Below are 26,589 nucleotides of genomic sequence, written 5' to 3' on the forward strand. Positions count from 1 at the left end.
TACTCCATGTTGAGCAATGCTTAAAAGAAACAATGAAAGTAAAACAGACATAGAAGATGTCACCAAGAGAACACCACCAATGATCAAGGTAGCCAACTCCTGAAGAACAAAGCTGCCAGATTGGGTCAATGGCAGGATAGTGAGCTAGCAGAGATAACTTACTTGACTTTATCCTTACCAGTCCATCTATGGAAATGGATCAATCCATGACAGCCATGGTAGAAGTGACCACCATGAGTTTTCCACCTAGAGTATATTTTGTCCACCTCCTACTTACTAGGTGCTTACAAGTGTTATTCAATGTAGATAAGTACAGATTCGTTAGCTAAGAAAAAGTAGCAGATAGTAATCACCATGTCCACATTTGACTCAATGTCACAAGACTTCATGCAGTCCAAAGTCAATGCAAAGTTCTGCAATCACTCCCTTCTAATGATATCCCTGTGCTGCTGCCACCTCTAAAGATCTATCCTGCCTATAGCTCAGTCATATTCAAGAATCATAGCAAAAATCCAGGGCATTTGCTGAAAAGGCATGATTTTGAATATGACAGTCTTTTTGACAAATCTGTAAAAATTTAGGCATGTCCCAAAATACTAGGGAGAGGAACTTTGTAGAAGTAACAAGAGCACCTGTGCAAAAAGGGTATTAGTGATTCAAATGGGGTTTCACAACAACTGGAGTTAATTTTTATTCAAATTTAATTAACTTTATTTAAATTTTCCAACAGCCATGGTAGGACTTGAATATATGGCCTGGATTGGTGATCCAGAATCAAGTCAAAGCCATAGCACTTCCTGACAGGGAGAAACTAAACAGAAAAAAGAAACCATTTCCAGTGACAAAATATAATATTTACAAGAGAATTAGATATGTATTAAATATAAAAAGAAGATCCATGGGCAAAGAGTGATCAACAAGTAATAATGGGATAGGTCTGCTGGAGACCTAACTCAAGCATGGGTTGAATGGCTGCATTTTCTGTTATATCAATCAACGGTTTGATGAATCAGAGTTACTTTCTATTTCCCCTCTCCAATTATTCCATGCATCCCCTTACCACCCTATCGATTTTACCTCCATCCTTGATCATATGGATTCTTGGTTTTTTTAAGAACTTGAAGCATAAGCTCATGGCACAAATACAGACAAGAAATTCCTCTGAAGCATGCTAATGATAATAAAAGGTGTATGGAGTAACATTTGTAGGCGTCAATATATTAAGCATTACATGATCAGATATCAAGGGATCAGAATGTCATGTAATCAAATCTCCAGAGTGCCTTCAACATGAAAGGAGAGACTCAAGTTAGAAAATTCAATGCTCTTGCTTAGAAAATGTAAAAATCATGGGCAACTTTAAAAACTAGAAGAGGTTATAAATTGAGAACTTAAAACATTCTTCTAGAAGAATACCGTACCAAATTAACCTCCATTTTTGCCACATGTATAACACTGAAAAATTGTACAATGATTAAAACAATAGGTCAATTCTAGGATTAATCCACAAAGTTAGCCCACATAAGTAACTCTTGCTTTAAACTTCAGTTGGCCACTATCAGCAAGTGCATTTTATGAAGAGTTAATGAAACCAAGTGATTACAAAATGTTCCTACCTTCTTTGTCCAATGCTCCTTTATAATGAACTGTTTGTCCATTTTTCACAATCTTCAAGGTGGGGTACATGCCAATATCAAACCGCTGGCCCAGGCTAGTTTGTGACGTGCCATCAACTTTGGCAACTGGAATGGGAGGTTCATTTTCTTTTAGCTCACTTGCAATCTTCTCATATTCTGGTGCAAATCGTTTACAGTGTTCACACCTACAGATTAAGAGAATTTACAAGGCTAGGAAATGACTATCCTGGTAAATGGAAGACAGAACTTTATATACAAAACATTATAAACAGCTGACAATATTTAAACAAATCTCAAAGTTATTTGGAAATGCAGTTTAAGAACAACCTGTCCCAAAAAAATTCATGCTGATCATTTCATGATCCATTCACACAAAACCAAAATTTTTTTTTAAGACAATTAGAATGGACAGCAAATAAAATTCAACGTAAGTACAACAAAATGCTTTATGGAATGAAAATCCGAGCAGTAGTATAAATGGTGACATTTTAAAAGGGGTGCAGAAACAAATCTGGGAGTTTACAGATCTTGCCTGGTGGCTGGACAAATTGATGAAGTTGTTTAAAGGTCCAGGGACCTGGCTTTAAAACTGGATGCATAGTTCAGAAAGAAAACTATAAATGTTTATAAATTAATGGCTAGATTTCAGCTAAAATACGGTGTCCCAAGCAAAATTGGAGAAAATGGAACTGGTCTCCTTGTTATAAAGGAGGGTTATTGGGAAAATGCAAAGGAGTGAGACAGCTTTTGAGCTGGCACAGACACATGCTGAATGGCTGATTTTGAAAAAAGATTATGGGCAAAACATTAGCAGCATTTTAGCAAGCATCCATATCTTAACATGAATAAGTAACCTTTTTCATTAAAATTACACTTACCAAGGGGCATAAAATTCAATCAACACAATATCTTTGTCGGCAATGAAGGAATCATAATTTGCATCAGTCAAAACTAAAACACCATTTTCTTCCTTCACTGACTCGTCATCCTCTTCCTCCTCCTCATCATCATCCTCCTCCTCTTCCTCCTCCCCATCAGATTCTAGAAAAAAAAATTAAATGCTGTGTAAAGATGGCATTTAATTGGCATTGGTTTCATCTTAGATGAAGTGTTCATTCACAACATTAATACAAGAGGGCTGCTGGAGGGAGACAATACTACTTATAAATTCAAGTGACCCCAGTGTAAATACCGAAAAAACTTAAAATTCTTGTGACACCACAATAAATCTCTAGCTTATCAAATAGGGCCCCATCTTAAAATTTGGGCATAGCAAAACAATTGTACAGATATGCATTAGTCATGACAAACCAACAGTATTGTAATACAATGTTTACTGCTTTTAGTTATGAATGAAAATAACCAGCAACATACAAAGTACTCAATCCCGAGTCATCACAAGAAATTTGAGGGTTACAGCATGGCTTAATTATTTGCCAATCGTGGAGCTCAGCAACATTCAAATATCCTCTTCCTCTATTTGTTTTCACCTCTGCTAACCAAGGATACAAACCATTCTGATATTACATCTGAACTCAAATTCTCATTCATGTCCTTTAACATTAACACTGGAGTAACAAACAAACAATCTGCTGGAGGAACTCAGCAGGTCAGGCAGCATCCGTGGGAGGAAAGAAACTGTTAACATTTCAGGTCGAAACCCTGCATCACGACTGACAGTGGAGAGGCAAGATGGCCAGTGTAGAGAAGGGGAGTGGAAAGAAAGGATTCTGAGGTGATTGGTGAACTGAGGGGTGCAAAATGACAGGTAGGTAGTGCCAGGTAGGGTAGGTGAGAGGGGGTGGAGTTGGAAGACTGTGCAGATGAATGATAGATGGAGGCAGACAAAAGGAAAAGAAGAAAAAACAGATGGTGCAAGGTGTGTGTGTGTGGTGGGAGGAGGGGGGGGGGTGGGGAGAAAGTGTGACGATGGGAGACAGCTGCTGGAGGGAGATAAGCAGGATTGCTACCAGAGCTGGATTCGGATAAGTAAAGGAGGCGAGAATGGGAACTATTAGAGGGGAAGGGAGTTGTGAATGACAGTTGGAACAGGGTGGAGGGGGTGGGGGAGGGACACCCGTGGGTGGATGGAGCCAGGAGGGGACAAAGATGGGTGAAGAGGTGTTGGGGGGTGGAGGGGGGAAGGAGGAGGAAAAAAAGGATGGGGGGAGAAGGGGGAGGTTTACCTAAAATTAGAAAACTCTCATATTCTTGCCATTGGGTTGTAGACTACCCAGGCAGAATGCAAGGTGTTGCTCCTCCAATTTGCACTGGGCTTCATCCTGGCAGTAGAGAAAGCCAAGGATGGACAAGTCAGTGGGGGAATGGGAAGGGGAGTTGAAATGATCTACAAATTGGGTGCTCAGGATGGCCATCACAGACTGTGTAGGTGTTCTGCAGAACAGTCGCAGAGTCTGTGCTTGGTCTCACCGATGTAGAGGAGGACACATCAGGAGCATCGAATGCAGTAGACAAGGTTGGAGGAGATGCATGTGAACTTTTGCCTCACCTGGAAGGACTGTTTAGGTCCCTGGATGGTGAGGGAGAAGGTGCAAGGCCAAGTATTACATCTACTGCAAGGACAGGGGAAAGTGCCAGGGGTAAGGGAAGGATGGGTGTGGAGGGATGAGCGGACCAGGGAGTCACAGAGGGAGTGGTCCCTGCGGAAGGCGGAAAGGAGTGGAGAGATGTGGCTGGTGGTGGGATCATGTTGCAGCTGGTAGAAGTGACAAAGAATGATAAGCTGGATGCAGGGGCTCATAAGGTGAAAGGCAAGGACCAGGGGAACCATCTCTGTTCTGTCTGGGAGGAGGCAAAGTGAGAGCATAACTATGAAAATCAGACGAGATGCGATATTGGGCTCCATCAACCACAGAAGGGAAGCCGCACCTCCAGAAAAAGGACATTTCAGACTTCCTGGAACAGAAAACCTCATCTTGAGAGTGGATGCAGCAGAGATGGAAAAACTTCACAATCGTCTTTTTTCTTCTTTTTCCTGTTTGTCTGCCTCCATCTATCATTCACCTTCCAGTCTTCCAACTCACCACCCCTACCTGGCATCTTACACCCCTCCCCAGTCCACCAATCACCTCGGAATCCTTTCTCGCCACCCCCCCCCCCCCACCCCCCTTCCCTCTATGCTGGCCATCTTGCCTCTCCACTCAGTCCTGATGCAGGGTTTCAACCTGAAATGTCAACAATTTCTTCCTTTCCACAGATGCTGCCTGACCCGTTGAGTTCCTCTAGCAGATTGTTTGTTACTCCAGATTCCAGCATCTGCAGTCTCATGTCAACATTAACCATCGTATGCACTCAACCAGGCTACAAAAAGCCACGCCTGCAAAAGTTAAGCCTTTAGGCTAGTCCAAGGAAATTATTCATGGGATTTCTTGGGTGTTGCAGGGATCCATCTAAAACAACATCCTTGTGTTGGAAAAGATAAATGACCAATTGCACAACTTCAAAATTTGCAGGTGGGAAGAAGAAAGTGAAGATACAAAGGATTAAAAAAAACAAATAGCAGCATGGCAAATCAACCTAATGATCAGAAGGCCCAATGACAAAAGTGAAGAAGTTTCCCACATGACCTTTTGATTCTCATGCTACATTGTCAGCACAAAGCCAACAATGACTGTCAGAAAGAACAGAAAAAAATTCCATGAGCTACAAAAACACTGTCCAAAATGCAGAAACGTCCAGCCAGCTCTCCCAAAAGTTTTTAAAATCTAATTTGATAGTGCACTAAGTGTTAATCTAACACACTTAAACCAGAATGCATGTCTGGGCTAAGCCTGCAAGAAGCAGAGCCTCACTTCAGTTTTAGAGGTAAGGTCTCATGTAAAACATTTAGCACTAGAATACATATTTTTAATGGAAATGATTAAAAGATTGATAAGTTTAGGTTAAATGCAAGTTATTAGGATTCTTAAGCATCTCAAAATCTATGCTGCACTAACCTTGTCACTTCCATTCAAAGGAACTACTAATATAGTTTTATAATTCTCAAAAGAGAATTTGTTGATTAATTGTAGCACTTTATCATTAATTTCCCAAGTGGGTTCTCAACAATACAGGTTCCCAGATTTACAGGTAACATCCTAACTTCTTGGCAGGGCACACTGACAAAGCTGTTATCAAAAATAAACTGCAAAGATGAAACTGGACAAATGAGGAGCCATGAAAATCCAACTAATTAGACTGCATTTTCAAAGAGTAGCTATAATGAATGAATAGCCTTCTGTGCAGAATGATATATTCACCACACTAACATTGACATTGAGCACTGAGGCATGATGTACATATTGCAAATTAGTTTCTCGTGCTGATTGAAACTCAAGCTAATTCTGGCAATGTTCATTTTTAATTTCAGAAATCCATTTAAGAGTATGCTATCAAGATGAATGTGTGTAAATAATCCAGAGTTAGTTGTTCAAATCTCTGGCAATTTATGAATATGAATACACAATTCTTAAATACCTCATGTCTGCCATGTTTTGATGGGCTCAAAGTATCAGTGAATGTTACTCATTTAATGGGGTATCATTGCAGAAGTATCAATGGAAGCAATTGCTTGTCAATTTCAAAGCAATTCTTAAATGGCCTCCCACAATGCATCTGGCAGCCTGTGTTCTTGAGAATGGTATCTGATTACTGCAGGGAGGTTACAAGTAAACACTCTTTTGTGATGCCCCCCCCCCCCCCCCCCCCCCCCCGCAAAGACTGGTTCTCATTTGAATTTAATATAAGAGCTCACTTGTACGGGTGTCCCCACAAGTCAGATGTTTGTAACCCTGGGAGGGCCTGTAATGCGACCTGTTGGGTCACTAATGGAAAATAACTTTCTGGACCAGCCACTAAAGTTGAAGCAAAACAGAGTATCTAGGATTGACCCCATTCTTTAAAACCCTTCAATCACTAAGAAAGGCAAAAGACCTTTCATACAGCAGGTTCAAGCAGCTCTACACCATTCAGGGAAAAAAAAAGTTAATTTGATCACATCCCACATTCACCCACTTCACCAATAATACAACATGGATGCAATATATGCCATCCACTGCAGTGCAGCAAATCGCTAAAGCTTCACTTATAAACCATTTGTCTCTACCATCAGAACAAAAGCAGCCAGTGCATGGGAATACCATTACCTTCAAATGGTGTGTCATGCCAAATTGGAAATACTTTGCTTTCTTTAGTTATAATTAAAACCCAGGAACTTCACAAAAATCACAATGGGACTGCATTCACCAGATAATCTGCTGGAGGAACTCAGCAGGTCGAGCATCATCTGTGATCTGAGAGGGCGGGGGAAGGAACTGTTGATGTTTTGGACCGAAACCTTGCATCAGATCTGTCAAATACCAAGTCCTGAATAAGGGTCCATTACAATTAGTATGAAACGCTTATAGCTGTGACCCAACTTGTCTGATGCAGCAATATCAGTTCTCTGCACCATCTAGGTAGAACATCATCACTAGAACTGAGCACATAAGCTTAAATTACTGAAGTATTAAATATACAGTGTACTAATCAGACCTTACAAGAGTAAGGAACATAAGATCTCCAAAAGACATTTGATAAGCTACCACTTTCAAAGGTTACTGCAGAAAATAAAAGGACATGGTGTACGAGGTGGACAGATGATTGGCCAAGAGAGAACAGAATATGGATAAATGGAGGCCTTTTTCTAATGGGGAAGATGCCATAATTGGTGTGCCAATCAGTGCTAAGGTCTCAACATTTTACAGTTCATATTAATGGGTATGACAGTGGTGTAGTGGTTAAATTATCACTCATTTAATCCAGAGACCTCGACTAAATCCAGGAGATCAAATCCTATTCTGACAGCTATGAATTTAAATGCAATTAAAAACTAATTTGGGAGAAGGAAAAAAAAATTATCAACTGGCCTTACTAATGATGACCATAAAAACTGTGCTTCCAACTCAGCTGACCTTGCAAAATCCTCCTCAAACAAATGGGGACTTGGTGACTAAACTGGGAGAGTTGTACCATAGTAGTGAAGCAACAATTTGCGTAGTTGTACTCACAGAATCATACCTTACAGACAATTCACAGTATTCACAATGCACAGGGCTATGGACTCAGCCAGCTCCATCACAGGCACAACCCTCCCCACCATCAAGGACATCTACAAGAGACAGTGCCTCAAGAAGGTTGCATCCATCACATAGACCCTCACCATCCAGGACATGTCCTCTTCTCATTACTACCATTGGGGAGGAGCTACAGGAACCTGAAGACCCACACTCAACAATCCAGGAACAGCTTCTTCCCCTCCACCATTAGATTTCTGAACAGTCCACGAACCCATGATCACTACCTCGTTATTCCTTTTTTTTTTGCACTATTTTTGTAATTTATAGTAATTTTATGTCTTTGCACTGTGCTGCTCTGCAAAACAACTAATTTCATTTCATGCAAGTCAGTGATAATAAATCTGATTCCGATTTCCCAGTCTCTTCAATCAATGTGATTTGGACAAGTTGGGTGAGTTGGCAAGTGCAAAGCAGACAAAGTTTAATGCGGAAAAGTATGAGGTTATCCTCTGCTTCTAATACAGAAAGGCAGATTATTTGAATGTTGATGCGTTAGAAAAAAAACTCTGCAGGAGGCAGCACCTCTGGAAAGAAAAGAAGTTTCAGGTTTGGGACCTCTCATCAGGACTGAAAAAGAAACAGGAAGGGAGTGTAAGAAGGGTGATGGGTGGACAGAGGGAGTCTCTCTGCTCGGGTGAAGTAATGTGACAATGTAGAGTTGAGACAGGTAAAATCAAATTAAGGTTCTTGTTGTTAATGTTGTGTAGACTGACCTATTAGGACGTACTGAGGCCAGATTGTACAAAATTAAAAAAGGACAGTGGGCAAAAGTGGCCAATTCTCATACAATCAAAAAGAACAAGTTATCTAATGTTGGAGAATTCAATATCAAGTCCCACCAGCTGCACCTTTTGCTTCTGGGCATGTTGTTTGTTATTCAAACTTGTGAAGGGCCTCAATAGAACAGCGCAAGAGGGGGATCTGATAGTAAAGTCAGAGTAGGAGTGCACAGTGAATTAAAAAAAGTGGCAGGCAAAAGTTCAGGATCACTCCTACAGAATGTGGGTATTCTGCAAAATGATCACCCCCCCCATCTCCAATGTAGAGGTGGCCACAATGCAAACACCAAATTAGAAGTACAAGTGAATCACCTGGAAAGACTCTTCGAGTCCCTGGATGGTACAAAGGAAAGTGATAGGACAGATGTTACACCTCCTGCAGTTGCATGGGAAAGCATCATATGATGGTGTGTGGTAGGAACAGAAGAGCAGACCAGGGAATCACGAAGGGAGTAATCCTTTTGAAATGCTGAAAGGGGATGAGGGGGAAAATGGGTAAGGTGGTGAAATCTTGTCACCACTGGTGAGTTCTAGTATAGTTTCAATACTGGCAATTATCCAACATGGAAAATTATCCAAGAATGTCCTTTACATAAAAATAACCCCAATCTGGCTAATTCCTGCCCAGCCTACTCTAAAACACCAAAGCAATCGTTGACAGAGCTATCAAATACCATTTTCTCACCAATAATCTCCTCTCTCATGCCTGCAATGGTTTTCATCATCACCATTTGGCTCCAGACTTCATCACAGCCAAGGCTTCATTATTTTTTGATCCAAGAGCTAAATTCTAGATGTGAAATGAAAGGGACTGCTGATAAAATCACAAATGTATTTGACTGGTTGTGGCATTGAAGTTCCTGGTAAAACTGAATTCAGTGGGCATCCAAAGGAAAAACAGTCCATTGGTTGGAGTCATACCTCAAAGGAAGATTGTCATAGTTGCTGGATGTCAATCATCCCAGCCTCAGGACATCATTGTAGGTGTTTCCCTGGGAATGTCCCAAACCCAGTCACCATCAGCTGCTTTATCAACAACCTTTCTTCCATCACAAGGTCAGAAGTGGGGGATTTTTGCTTATTAGTGCAATATTCAAATTCATTCACAATCCCATAGTAAACATAACAGCCCACACCTGCATCCAGCAAAACAGAGTCAACATTCAGGCATAGGCTGTTATTCTGTTAAGTAACATTCACACCACAGATGTACAAGAAAATGACATCTCCAACTAACTACCTATTCTGAACATTCAACGGCATCACATCACCAAGTTCCCCACTATCATCATCGACAAACTCAAATGTACAGCCACACAAATACTGTGGCTCCAAGAGCAAGTCAAAGGCTAGATATCCTACAGCAAGTGACTCACCATCTGACACCAAGTCCTTCCTGCCAACTGCAAGGCACAAATCAGTGAAACTGAATACTCTCCAATTGCCTGGATAAATGCAGCACCAACTCTTAAGCTTAACACCATTCACAACCATTGACTCTGCTCTGCCATTTAATTATGGTTGTTTTTTTTTCAACCCCATTCTCCCAGCTCCTCCCCATAACACTTAACCCCTTTACCCATCAAGAACCTATCCATCTCTGCCTTAAATACTCCCAATGACTTGGCTTTAACAGGCCTCTGTGGCAACATATTCCACAGATTCACCACCGTCTGGCTGAAGAAATTCCTCATCATCTCAGTTTTAAAGGGACATCCCTTTATTCTGAGGCTGTGCCCTCAGATCCTCAACTCTCCTACAAATGGAAAAATCTTCTCCAAGTCCATTCTCTCCAGACCTTTCAGTATCTGGTATGTTTCAATGAGATCCTCCCCTCATCCTTCTGAACTCCATCAAGTACAGGCCCAGAAACAAACACTCCTCATACACTAAGCCTTTCATTCCTGGAATCATTCTTTTGAATCTCCTCTGAACCCTCTCTGGCACCAGCACATCCTTCCTTAGATATAGGGCCCAAAATTGACTCAATATTCCAAATGTGGTCTGACCAACACCATTTAAGATCTCAGCAGTACCTCCTTGCTTTTATATTCTAGTCCTCTTGAAATGAATGCTAACATTGCATTTGCCTTCCTTATTACTGACTCAACCTGCAAGTTAACCTTGAGGGAATCCTGAGCTAGGACTCCCAAGACCCTTTGCACTTCTGATTTCTGAATTTTCTCCCCATTTAGAAAATAGCCTACACCTTTATTCTTCCTACCAAAGTGCATAGCTCCCCCCCCCCCCCCCCACACACACACACTGCATTCCATCTGCCACTTCTTTACCCACTCTCCCAACCTGGCCAAGATCTTCTGCAGACTCCCTGACACTATCTGTTCCTCCACCTATCTTAGTATCATCTGCAAACTTGGCCACAATGCCATCAGTTCCTTCATCCAGATCATTAATCTACAAGAAAAAAGTTGCAGTCCCAACACTGACCCCTGTGGAACTCCACTAGTCACAGGCAACCATCCAGAAGACCCCTTTAACCCCACAATCTTCTAACCATGCTAGTACCTTGCCTCTAACACCAAGGACTCTTATCTTGTTCAGCAGCCTCATGTGTGGCACCTTGTCAAAGGCCTTCTGAAAATTCAAGTGAATAACATCCTCTGATTCTGAAAATTCAAGTGAATAACATCCTCTGATTCTTTGTCTAACCTGCTTGTTACCTCCTCAAAGAATTCTAATGGATTTATCAGGCAAGATCTCCCCTTAACAAAACCATAAGACTTTGCCCTATTTTATCATATACTTCCAAGTACTCTGCAATTTCATCTTTAATAATGGACTAAAATCTACCAACCACTGATGGCAAGGCAGCCCATAAACCACTCCAGACATTCATGTTCTCCACTACCAGTGCAGTAACTGCAGTATGTACTAACTACATAATGCACTGCAGTTATTTACCCAGACAATTTTGGCAACACCTCCCAAACCTGTGGCCTTCTACCACCAAGGATCAGGGCATCAGGTACATATGAACACCATCTGCAAACTGCATAGCATCTTCACTTGGAAATACATCACCAATCCTTCCATCACTACTGGGTCTAAATCCTGGAACTCCCTACCCAAAAGTGCTTTAGAAGTACTTTCACCAGGAGGTGCCAGGGTAGAAAGTGGCAGCACATGGGTCATAAATTCTGGCCTTGCCAGTAAAGCCCAGATCCAGAAATTTAATAACTTGGATGAAGGCACCCAAAGCATGGTTGTTAAATGTACTGATGACACAAAGATGGATAAGAAAGTAAATTGTGTGGAGGACACAATGATGCTACAGAGAACATATATATACAATGTTTAATGAAAGCAAAGATTTGGCAAATGAAGTATGAGAAAATGTGATATTGCCCATTTTGCCAGGAAAACAAAGCATGGTGAAAAACTGCAGAGCTCCAGAACACAGATGGATCTGGCTGTCTTAGTGCACAATTCATAGAAGGCTTATGTGCAGGTGCAGCAAGTACTTAGGAAAGCTAACAGAAATTCAATCATTTATTAGAAGGGAAATTGAATACAGAGATAGGAACATTATGGTTAAGTTACACCGGGCATTGGTGAGACCTCATCTGGAATATTGTGCATTAGGCTCCTTCCCTTAGGAAGGATGAAACATAGGATTCCGAAGGGGCATAATGTGGTGGATGTTTCGTGACAGAATCTAGAACTAGAGTTTACTGCTTCAAAATAAGACAACCCCCATTTAATCCAGAGATGATTTTCTTCCTCTTAAAGGGTCTTTAGAACACTCTTCCCCAAAGGACAGAGAGAATATTTGGATGGTCAAAGTAGAAATAGGTAGGAACCTGATAAGAAAGGAGGTGAAAAATTACTGTGGGTACATGGAAATGCAAAGTTGAAGTTACAATCAAATCAACCATCAAATTAAATAGCAAATCTGGTTTAAGAGGTCAAGTGACCAACTCCTGCTCTCAACTGTAAGTTCATGTGGAAGATGATCGTGCAAGTTTGTGTAGTCTTAAATTCTTGGATCATGGAGAATCTTTCAAACATACTTAGATTTCTGTTATAGGTAGCAAGTTCAAATTTAGAAATGAAGGCACAAGTCTGACAGGTATACAATCCAAATATGCATCTCCAAAGAGGCTATGAATTCAGTTGCAATTACTGAAATTTTGTAACTTTCTAAATTTGATTACTGATTAAAGATGAAGTCTTCTTGATGGATGTGGATTAGGGGTTGTCAATACACCCTATGACTACTAGGCTGTACTTTGCCAACTCCTGAAACTTTTTTGCAAGTGGTTACAGCCTTCAAAGAGCAAACACTTAATGTTTTATGATTGCACTTGATCATACAGCCATCTAAAAATTGCCTGCTCACTATATAGTTGATTAGTAATGTAGCAACTGTTTACAGGCCCTCTATCAAATATTAAACATTAACTCAATATATAAATCTACAGGTTATATCAAATTGGAAGCAGTGCAAATTGATTGCTAATGCAAAGAATCTAGAAAAAAAAATCTTTATATTACAGCCAAATAATTGGAGAACTTGAACAGTGCTGAACCTTAGATTATGTAATTATCAATTAAGGTAGAAATAAATTTGTCTCACACTCAATGTCAACGAAATACTGCAATTTACAACCAGGTATGACTGAGGGGTAATTCCAAAATGCCTGGTTGTTTTACGCTAGATGTATTATACATTGTTCTAACTTCTTAATTTAAGTTAATGATGGATCTCAAAAATAAATGCATTGGGGAACGTGGGGAGGGAGCTAAGCAGAGGCTGGGTGCACTGGGACTTCTCTCAGATTAAAAGATCTGTTAAAAAATTTGGTAAGAATTCAACAATTAGATGACAACCTTCAAGTCACATTCTATTGTGAATGTACAAACTAAGTGACTAAATTGGAAAACCCCCATTTTCTCTTCTCCCACCTCTTTCTGCTTTGACCTCAGAACAATCAGCAACCTTGGACAAATTCAGAGAGCAATGCATTCACTGCATGCTGGTTAAGTCAAAACCTGGTTTGGTATAAAACTAAATGCTGATGTTGTCTTATCACATGACTATCCATACCAATTTTATGTCCACCATCCTCTAATTTACTTTAGCATTCGGTTCAATGTTACAGATTTTGTTACAGATTTTGTTACAGATTTAATTACCGACCTCGAATATCTCCAAAATCTCTGGTCATGCAAGGTAAACTTAAAAACAATTGTTCGAGCCAAACTTTTGTTATAAACAACAATAGGGTGAACTATGTTGACAGTAGTTCAGAAAGGAACTTGTTCAGACATTCAGGCAGATGTGGAGTCTGGTGACAGAGACTAGTCTTGCTGAGGACCTCCAACATCACATCACAAGGAAGCAGTCTCTCCAATTCAGCACTAGGTCAGATCTGGTGCAAAAATCAAAGACTCCCTATAAATGGGCCTGCAGAATTGGGAAGCTACACAATTTCTAACAAAAAACCCACAAATTAGTTTTACATTAATTGTTAAATAAGTTGTATTCCAATTGATCACTATTATAATTGATTAGTCTCTCCAATAGGATAAATATTTTAAATCATTTTACTCTGATGTCTATACATTGTCAGAATACAGCTACGGGAAATTAAAGAGAATAAAAATCATTCTATTGGCTTATAAACAAGCATAGAACACTGCGTTCAACTTAAAACATTAAACATTTTTAATGCAAAGAAACTCCTGATAGTTTCATGTTAGCTCAACAGAATAACATTTACTTCTTCGGTGAAAGGTTATCAAATTGTAAAGTGTGAGATGGTACACTTTGGAAGGACAAACTCCAAAGCAGAATACAAGATAAATGGCAGGATTCTGGGTAGTGTGGAGGAGCAGAGGGATCTGGGGGTTCATATCCACAGATCACTGAAAGTTGCCACACAGGTGGATAGGGAAGTTAAGAACGCTTATGGGATGTTAGCTTTCATAAGTCGTAGGATCGTGTTTAGGAGTCGCGAGGTAATGATGCAGCTTTACAAAACTCTGATTAGACCACACTTAGCGTACTGTGTCCAGTGCTGGTCGCCTCATTATAGGAAGGATGTGGAGGCATTGGAAAGGGTGCAGAGGAGATTTACCAGGATGCTGCCTGGATTAGAGAGCATGGCTTATGAAGAGAGACTAAAGGAGCTAAGGCTTTACTCATTGGAGAGGAGGAGGATGAGGGGAGACATGATAGAGATATACTAAATATTGAGAGGAATAGATAGAGTGGACAGCCAGCGCCTCTTTCCCGGGGCACCAATGCTCAATACAAGAGGGCATGGCTTTAAGGTAATGGGTGGGAAGTTCAAGGGAGATTTTTCACCCACAGAGTGGTTGGTGCATGGAACGCGCTGCCTGGGGTGGTGGTGGAGGCTGATAAGTTGGTCAAGTTCAAGAGATTGTTAGATAAGCGTATGGAGGAATTTAAGATAGAGGGATATGTGGGAGGAAGGGGTTAGATAGTCTTAGGAGTGGTTTGAAGGTCAGTACAACATGGTGGGCCAAAGGGCCTGCATTGTGCTGTATTGTTCTATGTTAACCTTGCATTTCTCTCCACAGATGTTATCTGCCCTGCCCAGTACAAGTCTATTGTCATCTGCACAAGTGAGGTACAGGTACAATGAAAAACTTGCTTGCAGCAGCATCATAGGCACGTAGATTCAAACAATACACAAAATATAAATTATACAAGACAGTAAAGGAAAAGATTGTGCAAAACAAGACACTAGAATTCAAAACAAAAATAACGATCAGACAAGTCCATGGTAGTGCAAGAGGTGGTAGGCTGTACCCTTCCCCAAAACAGGACCGGAGGCCCGTGACTAGTGGTGTGCCTTAGGGGTTGTGCTGGGCCCATTGTTGTTTGTCACCTATATCAACGAATTGGATAAGAATGTACAAGGCATGGTTAGTAACTTTGCAGATGACACTAAAATACATGGTATAATGGACAATGACGGTTATCAACAATTACAGGGGCATCTTGATCAACTGAATAAGTGGACCAAGGAATAGCAAATGGAGTTTAATTCCAATAAGTGCAAGGAGTTGTATTTTGGAAAGGCAAATCCAGGTTAGACTTTCACAGTGAATGGCAAGGCCCTGGGGAGTGTTGTAGAACAGAGGGACCTTGGAGTACAAGCACATGGTTCACTGAAAGTGGAGTCACAGGTAGACAGGGTAAGTGAAGGCAGCTTTTGGCACATTGGCATTCATAAGTGAGGGCTTTGAGTATAAAAGTTGGGAGGTCACGGTGCAGTTGTACAAGATGATGGTAAGGCCACACTTGGGAGTATTGTGTTCAGTTTTGGTCACCCTGCTAGAGGAAAAATGTCATTAAACTGGAAAGAGTACAGAAAAACTTTACAAGGATGTTGCCAAAACTTGAGGGACTGAGTCATGGGGAGAGGTTGGACAGGCTAGGATTTATTTCTTAGATCATAGGAGACTGAGAGGTGATCTCAGAGGTGCACAAAATCATGAGGAGCATAGATAGGGTGAATACACTCAGTATTCCACCACCCCCCCCCAAGAGTGGGGGTATCAAGAACTAGAGATTATAGGTTTAAGGTGAGAGGCAAAAGATTTAAGAGGAACTTGAGGGGCAATTTTTTTTAAAAAACAAAGGGTGCTTACTTGATTCTTACTTCAGTGGCAGGCAAATTACTGGAGAAGATCCTTAAAGACAGGATTTATGGGCATTTAGAGAAGCATAGGCTGATTAGGGACAGTCAGCATGGCTTTGTGAGGGGCAGGTCGTGCCTCATGAGCCGGATTAAATTCTTTGAGAATGTGACAAAGTACTTTGAAGAAGGTAGAGCAGTGGATGTGGTGTACATGGATTTTAGTAAGGTGTTTGATAAGGTTCCTCATGGAAGGCTCATTCAGAAAGGCAGGAGGCACGGAATCCAGGGAAACTTGGCTGTATGGATTCAGAATTGGTTCACCCAAGGAAGACAGAGTGGTCATAGATGGAGCGTATTCTGCCTGGAGGTCGGTGACCAGTGGTGTTCCACAGGGATCTATTGTGGGACCCCTGCTCTTTGTGATGTTTATGAATGACCTGGATGAGGACGTGGGTGGGTGCATTAGTAAGTTTGCAGATGACATGAAGGTTGGTGTTGTGGATAGTGTAAAAAGTTGCTGTAGGTAACAACAGGACATTGATAGAACACAGACCTGGGCTGAGAAGTGGCAGATGGAATTCAACCCAGAAAAGTGTGAAGTGATACACTTTGGAAGATCAAATTTGAGGACAGAATACAAGGTTAATGGCACAACTCTGAGCAGCATGGAGGAACAGAGGGATCTTGGGGTCCACATCTATAAATCCCTCAAGGTTGCCGCACACATTGATAGGGGTGTTAAGCAAGCGTATGGTGTGTTGGCCTTCATTAGTCTGAGTATTGAGTTCCAGAGCCACGAGGTAATGTTGCATAGAACTCTGGTTAGACCACACTTGGAATATTGTGTTCAGTTCTGGTCACCTCATGAAGGCTTCCATATCCTTCCTATAGAAAGGCTGCAGAGGAGATTTACCAGGATGCTGCCTGGATTGGAGAGCATGTCTTATGAGGATAGGTTGAGCAAGCTAGGGCTTTTCTCTTTGGAGAGGAGGAGGAGGATGAGAGGTGACTTGATAGAGGTGTACATGATGATGAGGCATAGATCAAGTGGACAGTCAGAGACTTTCCCTGGGTGAAAATGGCTCACACGAGGGGGCATAATTTTAAGGTGATTGGAAGATGGTATGGGGGGGGGGGTGGAATGTCAGAGGCAAGTTTTTTTTATACACAGGGAGTGGTGGGTGTGTGGAACGTACTGCCAGCAGAGGTGGTGACATTTAAGAGACTCTTAGATACGCACATGAATGATAGAAAAATGGAGGGCTGTGGGAGGGAAGAGTTAGATATATCCCAGAGTAGGATAAAATGTTGGCACAACATCGTGGGCCAAAGGGCCTGTACCATGCTGTAATGTTTTATGTGGAATGAGATACCAGAGGAAGTGGCTGAGGCAAGTACAACAACAACTACTTTTAAAAGAGACTTGCACAGGTACACTAATTGGGGAGGTTTAGAAGGTTATGGGCCAATCGCTGGCATATGGGACTAGCTTGGATGGGGCATCCTGGTCGGCATGGGCCGAAGGGCCTGTTTTCGTGCTGTACGACTCCACCACTCACTTCTTGTTCGCATGAGAAAGCATATGGGCAGTGAATTCAAAGACAAACCCTGGTGCAAGCGCCGGACCCCTTGCACACCCGGACCCAGTCTGTCGAGGCAACGAGACCAAACTGCTTCACAGCGGCCTCTCTGCTGGAGCCTCTTTGACTCGGCTAGCGAACCCCCGCGCCAGGCAGAGACGCATTTACTGAACGGTGCTTACCCACTACATCCTCCTGGGCCAGCGCGGTCACGGCGAGTTGCGCCAGCAGCAGCAACAACAGCGACACTTTCTTCAGCTCCATTCAACTCTCCCCCCGCCCCTGCGGCCGCCAGATCCCCGGGCACTGCGTCACGGTCCGGGCTCTTCCCCCACGCTCACGTGCCCCCGCCGCACGCTCCGGTACCCTCGTCCAGCGCTCTCCAACCGCCCGCCGTTCTGTGTCTCGTGGTCTATCTGCAGGCACGCCCTCCGCTTCGTTCTTTTTCTCAGGTCGTTTCCTCTGAGTTGCCCATTTCCTATTGGTCCGCCGCGCCGTCCAATGGGACAGTGCCACTCGGTACGTCGGAGGCGCGGCGCAGCGGGCACGTGGGTGTCGGTGAGTGGCGGAGGAGCGAGCCCGGGGCGGGAATAGGTCGCACTGATTTAAATAAGTGCGCTGGAGGAATGGGGTGCAGTGAAAGTGAGTGGTGATTGTGTGTTTTAATGTAAGGATGTTGTACTGAGGGCTTGAGTTAGGAGAGAGTGGGTAGGCTGGGACTGTTTTCGCTGGAGCGCAAAAGGCTGACATCATTGATGCTTATAAAATTATGAGTGGTGCAGAGAAGGTGAATGGTCGGTCTTCCCTCCCCAGGGTAGGGGGCATCTAAAACTGGAGGGCATAGATTTAAGGTGAGGTGGGGGTGAAAGATTTAAGGGGGAACCTGAAGGACAGCTTTTTCCATGCAGAAGGTGGTACATATTCAGAACAAACTGCCAGAGGAACTGGTGTAGGTGGGTACAATTATGACATTTTAAAAACATTTGGACAGGTATGTGGATAGGGAATGTATACAGGCAAATTGGACCAGCTCAGTTAGGCATTTTAGAACCATAGAACAGTACAGCACACTGCAGGCACTTCAGCCCACCATGTGGTGCCAACCTTTAAACAACACCTAAGACTATCTAACCCCTTGCTCCCATATATCCCCTCATTTTAAATTCCTCCATTTGCTTATCTAACAATCTCTTGACTGTGACCAACATACCTGCCTCCATCACCACTTCAGGCAGTGCATTCCATGCCCCAACCACTCTGGGTAAAAACCTCCCTGATATCTCCCTTGAACTTCCCATCCATTACTTTAAAGCTATGTCCTCTTGTATTGAGCATTGGTGCCCTGGGAAAGAGGCACTGGCTGTCCACTTTATCTATTCCTCTTATTATTTTGGTTGGAGTGGATGAGTTTGGGTGAGGCTTGTCTTTTGTGCTGCAAGGCTCTGACTCAGAATGTGAATGAGGTCCCCTGAATTAATCTGAGAAACATACTTTGTTAATAGCTGAAGTTTATTGCAGCTTTGAAGTGAAATATTTAATTCTTGACTTTCCAGATACACCACAAATTAATTACCAGAAGAGATTTGCATTTTTTAGTATGCCATTGGCATTTGGGCTACACCTACAATTTGTACTATAGGAATACAGGTTTGTTTGAATTGTTTGCTCCAGCTCTGTTCAGAATTAGCTTTTTTTAATTCAGTTACAGCATTTACTGCCCAGCCCTAATTGTCTTTGAAAAGATGAGCTGCCTTCAAGAACCACTGCAGTTCTTCTGATAATATTTCTAAGTTGGGAGGTTTGTGATCTGCTGAGCATGGTGTACTCATGCACCTGCTTCTCTTGTCCCTTGAGGGTGCAGTCACAGGCATGGGAGGTTGTCCATGAAGCCATGACGAGTTGCTACATTGCATCTCCTGGATGGTAAACACTGGCAAAGTTGATGTTTATATACCACTCCTACTTCTCTTGAACCAATGGGCTTGTAAGGCAATTAAGCATCAAACAATAGATAACTGCAATAGACCACTTTCTTCCTTTCAGATCAAAGATAGTAAATTCCAACAGCTCTTGTATTCCAATATCCCTTGTGGTCTTTCCACTTTCCTCGGACCCTGTCTCTTTCTTCCCCCCCCCCCCCCCCCACCCCACCCACCCACCCCCATTTCACCCTTGCTGTGTTTTCACTTTTCTGATATTCCCCACTGATCCTGAATGATCAGTAGAGGACTCAGCTGTATTCCACTAAATCTCTGTCTCAATTAACTGAGCTCAATGTGGCATTGAACTCTTCCTGCCACCTGTGCCCATTTCTTTGGGCAGATGCCTTCACCGCAAACTGTGGACCATTTCATCTGTTTTCAGTACCTAATCCACATGAATACCTACTTCTGGCAAATACCCTCTTTAGAGCTTTCATTGCTAACTGCCAATGTGACATTGACCATTCTGACATTTCCACTCCCCTCATGCTCTATTCCTTTCTGAACTTGCAGCACTGCACTAGGAACCAACCCCAATATCCTCAAACCCACTGACAAGGGTTGCTCTTGTGAACTAACCTATTTTGCAGAAACCAAACAGCTCTCAGAAGCCTGCTCATACCTCCTTTTGGATCATGACCTCACCATCAAACATCAGACCATGGTCACCCAAATAGTCATGGACCTCATTTCCTTGAGAGATTTTCCTTGTACACCTTCCAGCCTTTGTGTCCCAGCTCTGCACAGCCCACTTCTATCTCCTGCCCAAAATCCACAAGCAGGACTGTTCTGGCAGACCTACATTTAAGCCTGTTCTGGTCCTACCAAACTTATTTACTTTTACCTGACTCAATCCTCTCTACTGGTCCAGTCCTTTCCTTCATATCTCTGACACCTCTGATGTCTTCTGCCACATTGACAGTTTTCAATTCCCAAGTCTCAACAGGCCCATCTTTATCATGGATGTAAAATTCTTTTACACCTCCATCCCACATCAGGATAGTCTGAGGGCCCTCAACTTCCTCCTGGAGCAGAGGCCCAACCAGTTCCCTTCCATCATCACACTCATTCACCTGGCTGAACTTGTTCCCACATTGAACAAGCCTATGCTCCAAGTTCATCACCCTTGTTCCTGACACTTCTTGCATGAAAGTAGATACAATTCAGCCCATCCAACTGACTGCAATTTTGCCCTTTCAAATGCCTATCTTTCCTCACAATCTTTCTACACTTTGCATCTACTTGTACACTAAATGCACCAACCTATCACTCTGGTTCCCATCCCCCCTGCCAAATAGTTTAAACCCTCCCCAACAGTTCTAGCAAATTTGCCCGCAAGAATATTGGTCCCCTTCCAGTTCAGGTGTAACGCATCCCTTTTGTACATGTTGTACCTTCCCCAGAAGAGATCCCAATGATCAACAAATCTGAAACCCTGCCCCTTGCACCAATTCCTCAGCCACACATTCATCTGCCAAATCATCCTATTCTTACCCTCACTGGCACATGGCAAAGGCAACAATCCAGAGATTACTACCCTTGAGGTCCTGCTTTTCAGCTTCCTATCTAACGCCCTATATTCCCTGTTCAGGACCTCACCTCTTTTCCTACCCATGTCATTGGTACCAATATGTACCATGACCTCTAGCTGTTCTCCCTCCCCCTTCAGAATGCTCTGGACCCAATCTGGGATGTCCTTGACCATGGCACCTGGGAGGCAACATACCATCCAGGAGTCTATCACATCCACAGAATCTCCTGTCTGCTCCCCTTACTATGGAATCCCCCATCACTACCACCCTCCTCTTCTCCCCCTTCCCTTCTGCACCACACGACCAGGCTCACTGCCAGAGACCTGGTCACTTCAGCTTCCCCCCAACAGTATCCAAAGTAGTATACCTGTTATTGAGGGGAACAGCCACAGGGGTACTCCATGCTACCTGCCTATTCTCCATCCTTCTCCTGAGTCACCTGGCTACCTGCCTCCTACAACTTAGGAGTGACTGTCTCTCTGTAGCTCTTATCTACATACTCTCCATTATTCCTATAGGAGCCAAACGTCATCCAGCTGCAGCTCCAATTCCCTAACACAGTCTGTAAGAAGCTGCAGCTGGATGCACCTCATGCAGATGTAGTTATCAGGGAGACTGGATGTCTCCCAGGACTCCCACATCACAGAAGCTAAATACACCACTGACTCTGGAGCCATTCTCACTACTCAGCCTGGCACTAAAAGAAACGACAAATCAAAGAAAGGAAGGAAGGAACTTACCAGAGACTTACATTTGCCTCTTTACACAGAAGCCTCTTGAACCAAAGCCTCAATACCCCCCACTCTAAAACTGGCCTACTCACACAATGGCCACTACCAAAATGGCCAGTCCACATATACCTGCCTTCCCTTTATTTGCTGCTGTTAGTATGCCAATCAACCAGTAACAATTTGCAAATGTGCCTCGTTTAGACTCTTGCAAGGTGAAATTCACAAGCACAGACACAGAGACTCTCTTCTTTTCAAAGAGGTTGTGCTGGTCTTTTTGTGTGATGTCTGGAACAGCCTGTGCTTCAGTCCTCCCCAGGGTTACTCCCTCAACTCTTTTTCCAGCACATCGATAACTGCATTGGTGCTGCCTCCTGTACTCAGGCAGAACTTACAGTTTCATTACCTTTTCTACCAATTTCCACCCTACTCTCACCTTCACATGGTCAATCTCTGACTCTTCCCTTTTCTGGATCTCTCTGCCTCCATCTCAGAAGATAAGCCAACTACTAATATCCACCACAAGCTTACTGACTCCCACAGATTTCTTGACAACTCTTCGTCCCATCCTGTCCCCTGTAAAGACCCCATTTTATTCTCACAGTCCACTATCTCCATTGTATTTGCACTAATGAGAAGATTTTCCATACAGGTGCCTCTAAAATGTTTTCTTTCTTCCTGAACCGTGACTCCTCTTCTATTATTGTTAACAACACCCTTGACTGCACTGCATCCATTTCCCATGCCTCTGCTCTCACCCCCTCTCTGGGAAAGAACGAGGATGGAACTCACCTCATTCCTTACCTTCCATCCCACTGGCTTCCGCATGCAACAGATTGTTCTGTGCAATTTCTGTCACCTTCAGGGAGATTCCACCACCAGACACATCTTCCCCTCTCCTTTTTGCAGGGACTGTTCCCTTCATGACTCTCTGCTTCACTCTTCCATTCCCACCAGTTCCCCTCTCTTCTTGTGGCACTTTCCCTCACAACTGCAGGTGATGCAACACTTGTCCTTTCACCTCTTACTTTCCCACCATTGAGGGACTCGAGCAGTCTCTCCAGGTGAAGCAGTGGTTCACTTGTACTTCTTCCAATCTAGTGTACTGCATCTGGTGTTCACTGTGATCTTCTCTACATTGGAGAAAGCAAACACAGATTGGGTGACTGCTTTGCTACCCATTGCCTGCCACTTTAATTCTCCACTCCACTCCCACTCTGACCTATCAGTCAGTGGTGCTGTTACAATGATGCCCCACGCAAGTTTGGGGAACAGAACCTAATCTGGGCACGTTTCAGCCTCTGGACTCAATATTGAATTCTATAACTTCGGGTAACTTGATTTCTGTCTGTTTCAGTTGTCCTTCTGTGATATTGGCTCAGCTTGTTTGTTGTTTCTTTTTCCCCCTTCTTTTCCTCTGGGAGTGGAGGTTATACCCAGCCTAACCTGTTGGGCTTGCCCTCGTGCTCTGCATTTCGTGACTTCTACATTCTTTTGCTAGGTTCTTTTGTTTCTGTCCTCATTCTCTAACTGCTCCTATTCACTCATTGACCAGATAACCTTGTTTACAGCTTATTCCCATGGTTACCCCCCCCACCCCCGGTTTTACCCTATTAGAGACATCGCCCTTCCCCTCCCTGCAAATTAACAAGCTCCTTTTGTCTCCTTCCCACTTCTTACCAAGGACCTTGACCTGAAATGTTGGCTGGTTCTCTTCCCACAGATTTGGCAAGACTTGCTGAATACTTTAAACATTTTCTGTTTTTATTACATAAGAGTCAAATAGATTGTGTGACTCCAGCCTCACAGCATTGATCATTCCAAGTAAGGATGGTAGGTTTCCTTTTTGAAGGACATTAATTTCCATCTCAATCTAGTAAAATTATGGTTACAATTACTGTTATGTCATTTACTTAAATTCCAGATTTATTTAATTACTTGGATTTAAATTCTCTAGCTACAAAGTTGGATTCAAATTCATATCTCCAGATCAATAGTCCAATGCCATGTCAGAGGTGGAGGCAGTTAACATTCACGGTAGTAGAAGAGCTGCCAATCAAACAAATTGTTCTGTCCTGAATGATGTAGAGTTTCTTGAGTGTGGTTAGGGCTACACACTAAGGCAGGCAGAGAGTCTTCCATCACAACCTTGACTAATGCCCTGTAGGTAATGTCAACGATTTAGGGAGTTGGGAGTTAAGTCAGTTGTTGTTGTTGAATATTCACTTGTAGCCATAGTATTTATTTGTCTGGTCCAATTAGTTTCTGGTCAGTTACAACTCTCCAAACATTGATAGTGGTCTCAGTGATGGGAAAGCCATTAAAGGCAGAAGGTGGTGGCTGGACTTTATTGTGGGAGATGGTTATTGCCCAGCACTTGTGTGCTACAGATGTTAATTGTCACTAGAAACAAATAATGGCGAAATTACTAGACCAGCATTATGGTGGTTGGGGAACTTGACTTCCTGAAATCAAATAAATCTGTAATTTAAAACAAAAATCTGATATTAGTAGTGATAGCCATGAAACTAATCAGATTGTCATAAAGACCAATCCTCTACACTAGCATTCTCCAAGGAAGAAAACCTACTGATCTAAGGCAATTTGGAATAAATGACTCCATAAGAACATAATATAAGAGCATAAGAAATGGGAGCAGGAGTAGCCCATTTGACCTTGCAAGCCTGCTCTGCTATTCATTAAGAACATAGCTGATGTTCTATCTCATAATGTCCAGGTTTTGATGGAAGCAAGCACGGACATTCATTAGTTGAGGAGCTGTTAATGGAATTGAACATCATCCTCCGTTCCAGCCTTTATGTTTGATGGAATGTGTATGTTTCTGGTAAGTCTGGCATTTATTGTTCATTCCTGATTTTGTGTGGTTAACTGTCAACTACTTTGCTGTACCTGGACCAGGTAAAGAAAGTAGACTTCATTCCCTGAAGGATAATAGTGAAGCAGATGGGTTTAACAATAGTTTGGTAGTTTCATGGTTGTTATTACTGAGATTAGTTTGCTTATTGCAAATTTATTTAATCAACGACTGTGATTGGATTCAAACTCATCTCAGGATAAATGATCTAGGCCTCTGCAGACTGAGCAACCTAACCACTTTGCTTTCATACCCATAATAATGAAGGATGGAAGGACATTGCCCCAACCCTTTTGTGAGGAACTCCCCTAACAAAGTCACGCTATGAGATAATTGATTTCTGACATATTCATCTTTATTTTATGCCCACTATGTCTCCATCTAGTGAAAAGTTTGTCAAATTTTACTAAGGCTTCTTAATGTTAGATACAGTCAAATGTCCAAGTTAGCTGTTCTGACATTGCACCTGGATGTGAGCTCTTTTGACTATTTATAGAATATTATAAATTGATGTTTCAGGCTGAGCACTCCCCTGTGGTCTGATCTCAATTTCCTATTTTTTCCACGGTCTTGTTTCATTTTATCTCAGCTATCTCATCACCTGATCAGCTATACAACTACTTTACATTCCAACATGCCTATTTTTGTGTTTTTTTTAAACCAGAGTAGTTTAATGATCCTCCACAATTCTAGTTAATCTTACCTCAGAAATATTGATCTCAACTCAACCCAGCTGTCGTTCATTTCATGGTTACACCTAACTTCCTCAAAACATGTGAAGTTTCAGTTAAATCCATTTTTAAAACTTAATATTTAAATTATTTTAATCATGTAAACAATACTGAAAGTGTAAAATAATCCAAGCAAATTTAAAGAAAGCTTAATATTAAAATAAATTATTTTGTTTTACTTCCAGGCTTGCTGTCTGAGAATTCTTAAATCTGATTGGTTGTCCTGCCTGCTTGGTGATGATATTGTCCCCAGATGCCAGTTTCTCTGAGGATTGCAATTCCATTGCCACTGAGCATTGAGCAATATTTCGCTCTAATCGTTACAACCTTACCTTCCTGCATCATCTACAGCTGAGTTGAACAGACACATTAACTTTGAAGATCGATCTCCATTCTATGCTTTTGTCTTCCTGGTTTCTTTCTGTTAACAGTATTCTTTATCAACGTTATCAATGAAAAAGCAAATAAAGACAACTGCTGGAGGAAATCAGCAAGTCAAGCAGCATCTGTGGAGGCAAAGGGATAGTCAACATTTCAGGCTGAGACCCTGCATCAGGACTCAGAATGTAGAGGCAAGGTATTGGTATATTATTGTCACTTGTACTGAGGTACAGTGAAAAACTTGTCTTGCATACCGATCGTACAGGTCAATTCATTACACAGTGCAGTTACGTTGAGTTAGTACAGAGTCCATTGATGTAGTACAAGTAAAAACAATAACAGTACAGAGTAAAGTGTCACAGCTACAGAGAAAGTGCAGTGCAATAAGGTGCAAGGTCACAACAAGGTCGTGAGGTCATAGTCCTTCTCATTGTATAAGGGATATAGTGTACTTCAATAGTCTTATCAGTGGGGTAGAAGCTGTCCATAAGTCTGGTGGTATGTGCCCTCAGGCTCCTGTATCTTCTACCGGAATCCAGTATATAGAAATGAGAGGGAGGGGTGAGATGGAGTTAATGGGTGAGATGAAGCTAACAGGTGATAGGTGAGATGGG

The 26,589-nt window shown here is 42.4% G+C and overlaps 1 protein-coding gene and 1 long non-coding RNA gene across 2 annotated transcripts in view; one reads left to right on the forward strand and one right to left on the reverse strand.

Annotated features, from left to right (window-relative positions):
- The window catches only part of pdia4 (protein disulfide isomerase family A, member 4), a 30,558-nt gene extending 12,316 nt beyond the window's left edge, over positions 1-18,242 (reverse strand). The window contains exons 1-3 of the mRNA XM_052016629.1: positions 17,929-18,242; positions 2,516-2,678; positions 1,617-1,822 (exon numbers count right to left, since the gene is read on the reverse strand). Coding sequence (XP_051872589.1) covers positions 1,617-1,822; positions 2,516-2,678; positions 17,929-18,010 — 451 coding nt within the window. The 5' untranslated portion in view covers positions 18,011-18,242. The remainder of the gene's footprint in view (positions 1-1,616; positions 1,823-2,515; positions 2,679-17,928) is intronic.
- A 29-nt stretch (positions 18,243-18,271) lies between these two features.
- Positions 18,272-25,992, forward strand: LOC127570956 (uncharacterized). Its single transcript, XR_007956433.1, has 3 exons — positions 18,272-18,304; positions 24,726-24,833; positions 25,780-25,992. It is a non-coding gene; the product is annotated as an uncharacterized LOC127570956 (long non-coding RNA).
- The last annotated feature ends 597 nt before the right edge of the window (positions 25,993-26,589 follow it).

This window comes from Pristis pectinata, chromosome 5 (genome assembly GCF_009764475.1).
Source record: "Pristis pectinata isolate sPriPec2 chromosome 5, sPriPec2.1.pri, whole genome shotgun sequence".
NCBI classification, from domain to species: domain Eukaryota; kingdom Metazoa; phylum Chordata; class Chondrichthyes; order Rhinopristiformes; family Pristidae; genus Pristis; species Pristis pectinata.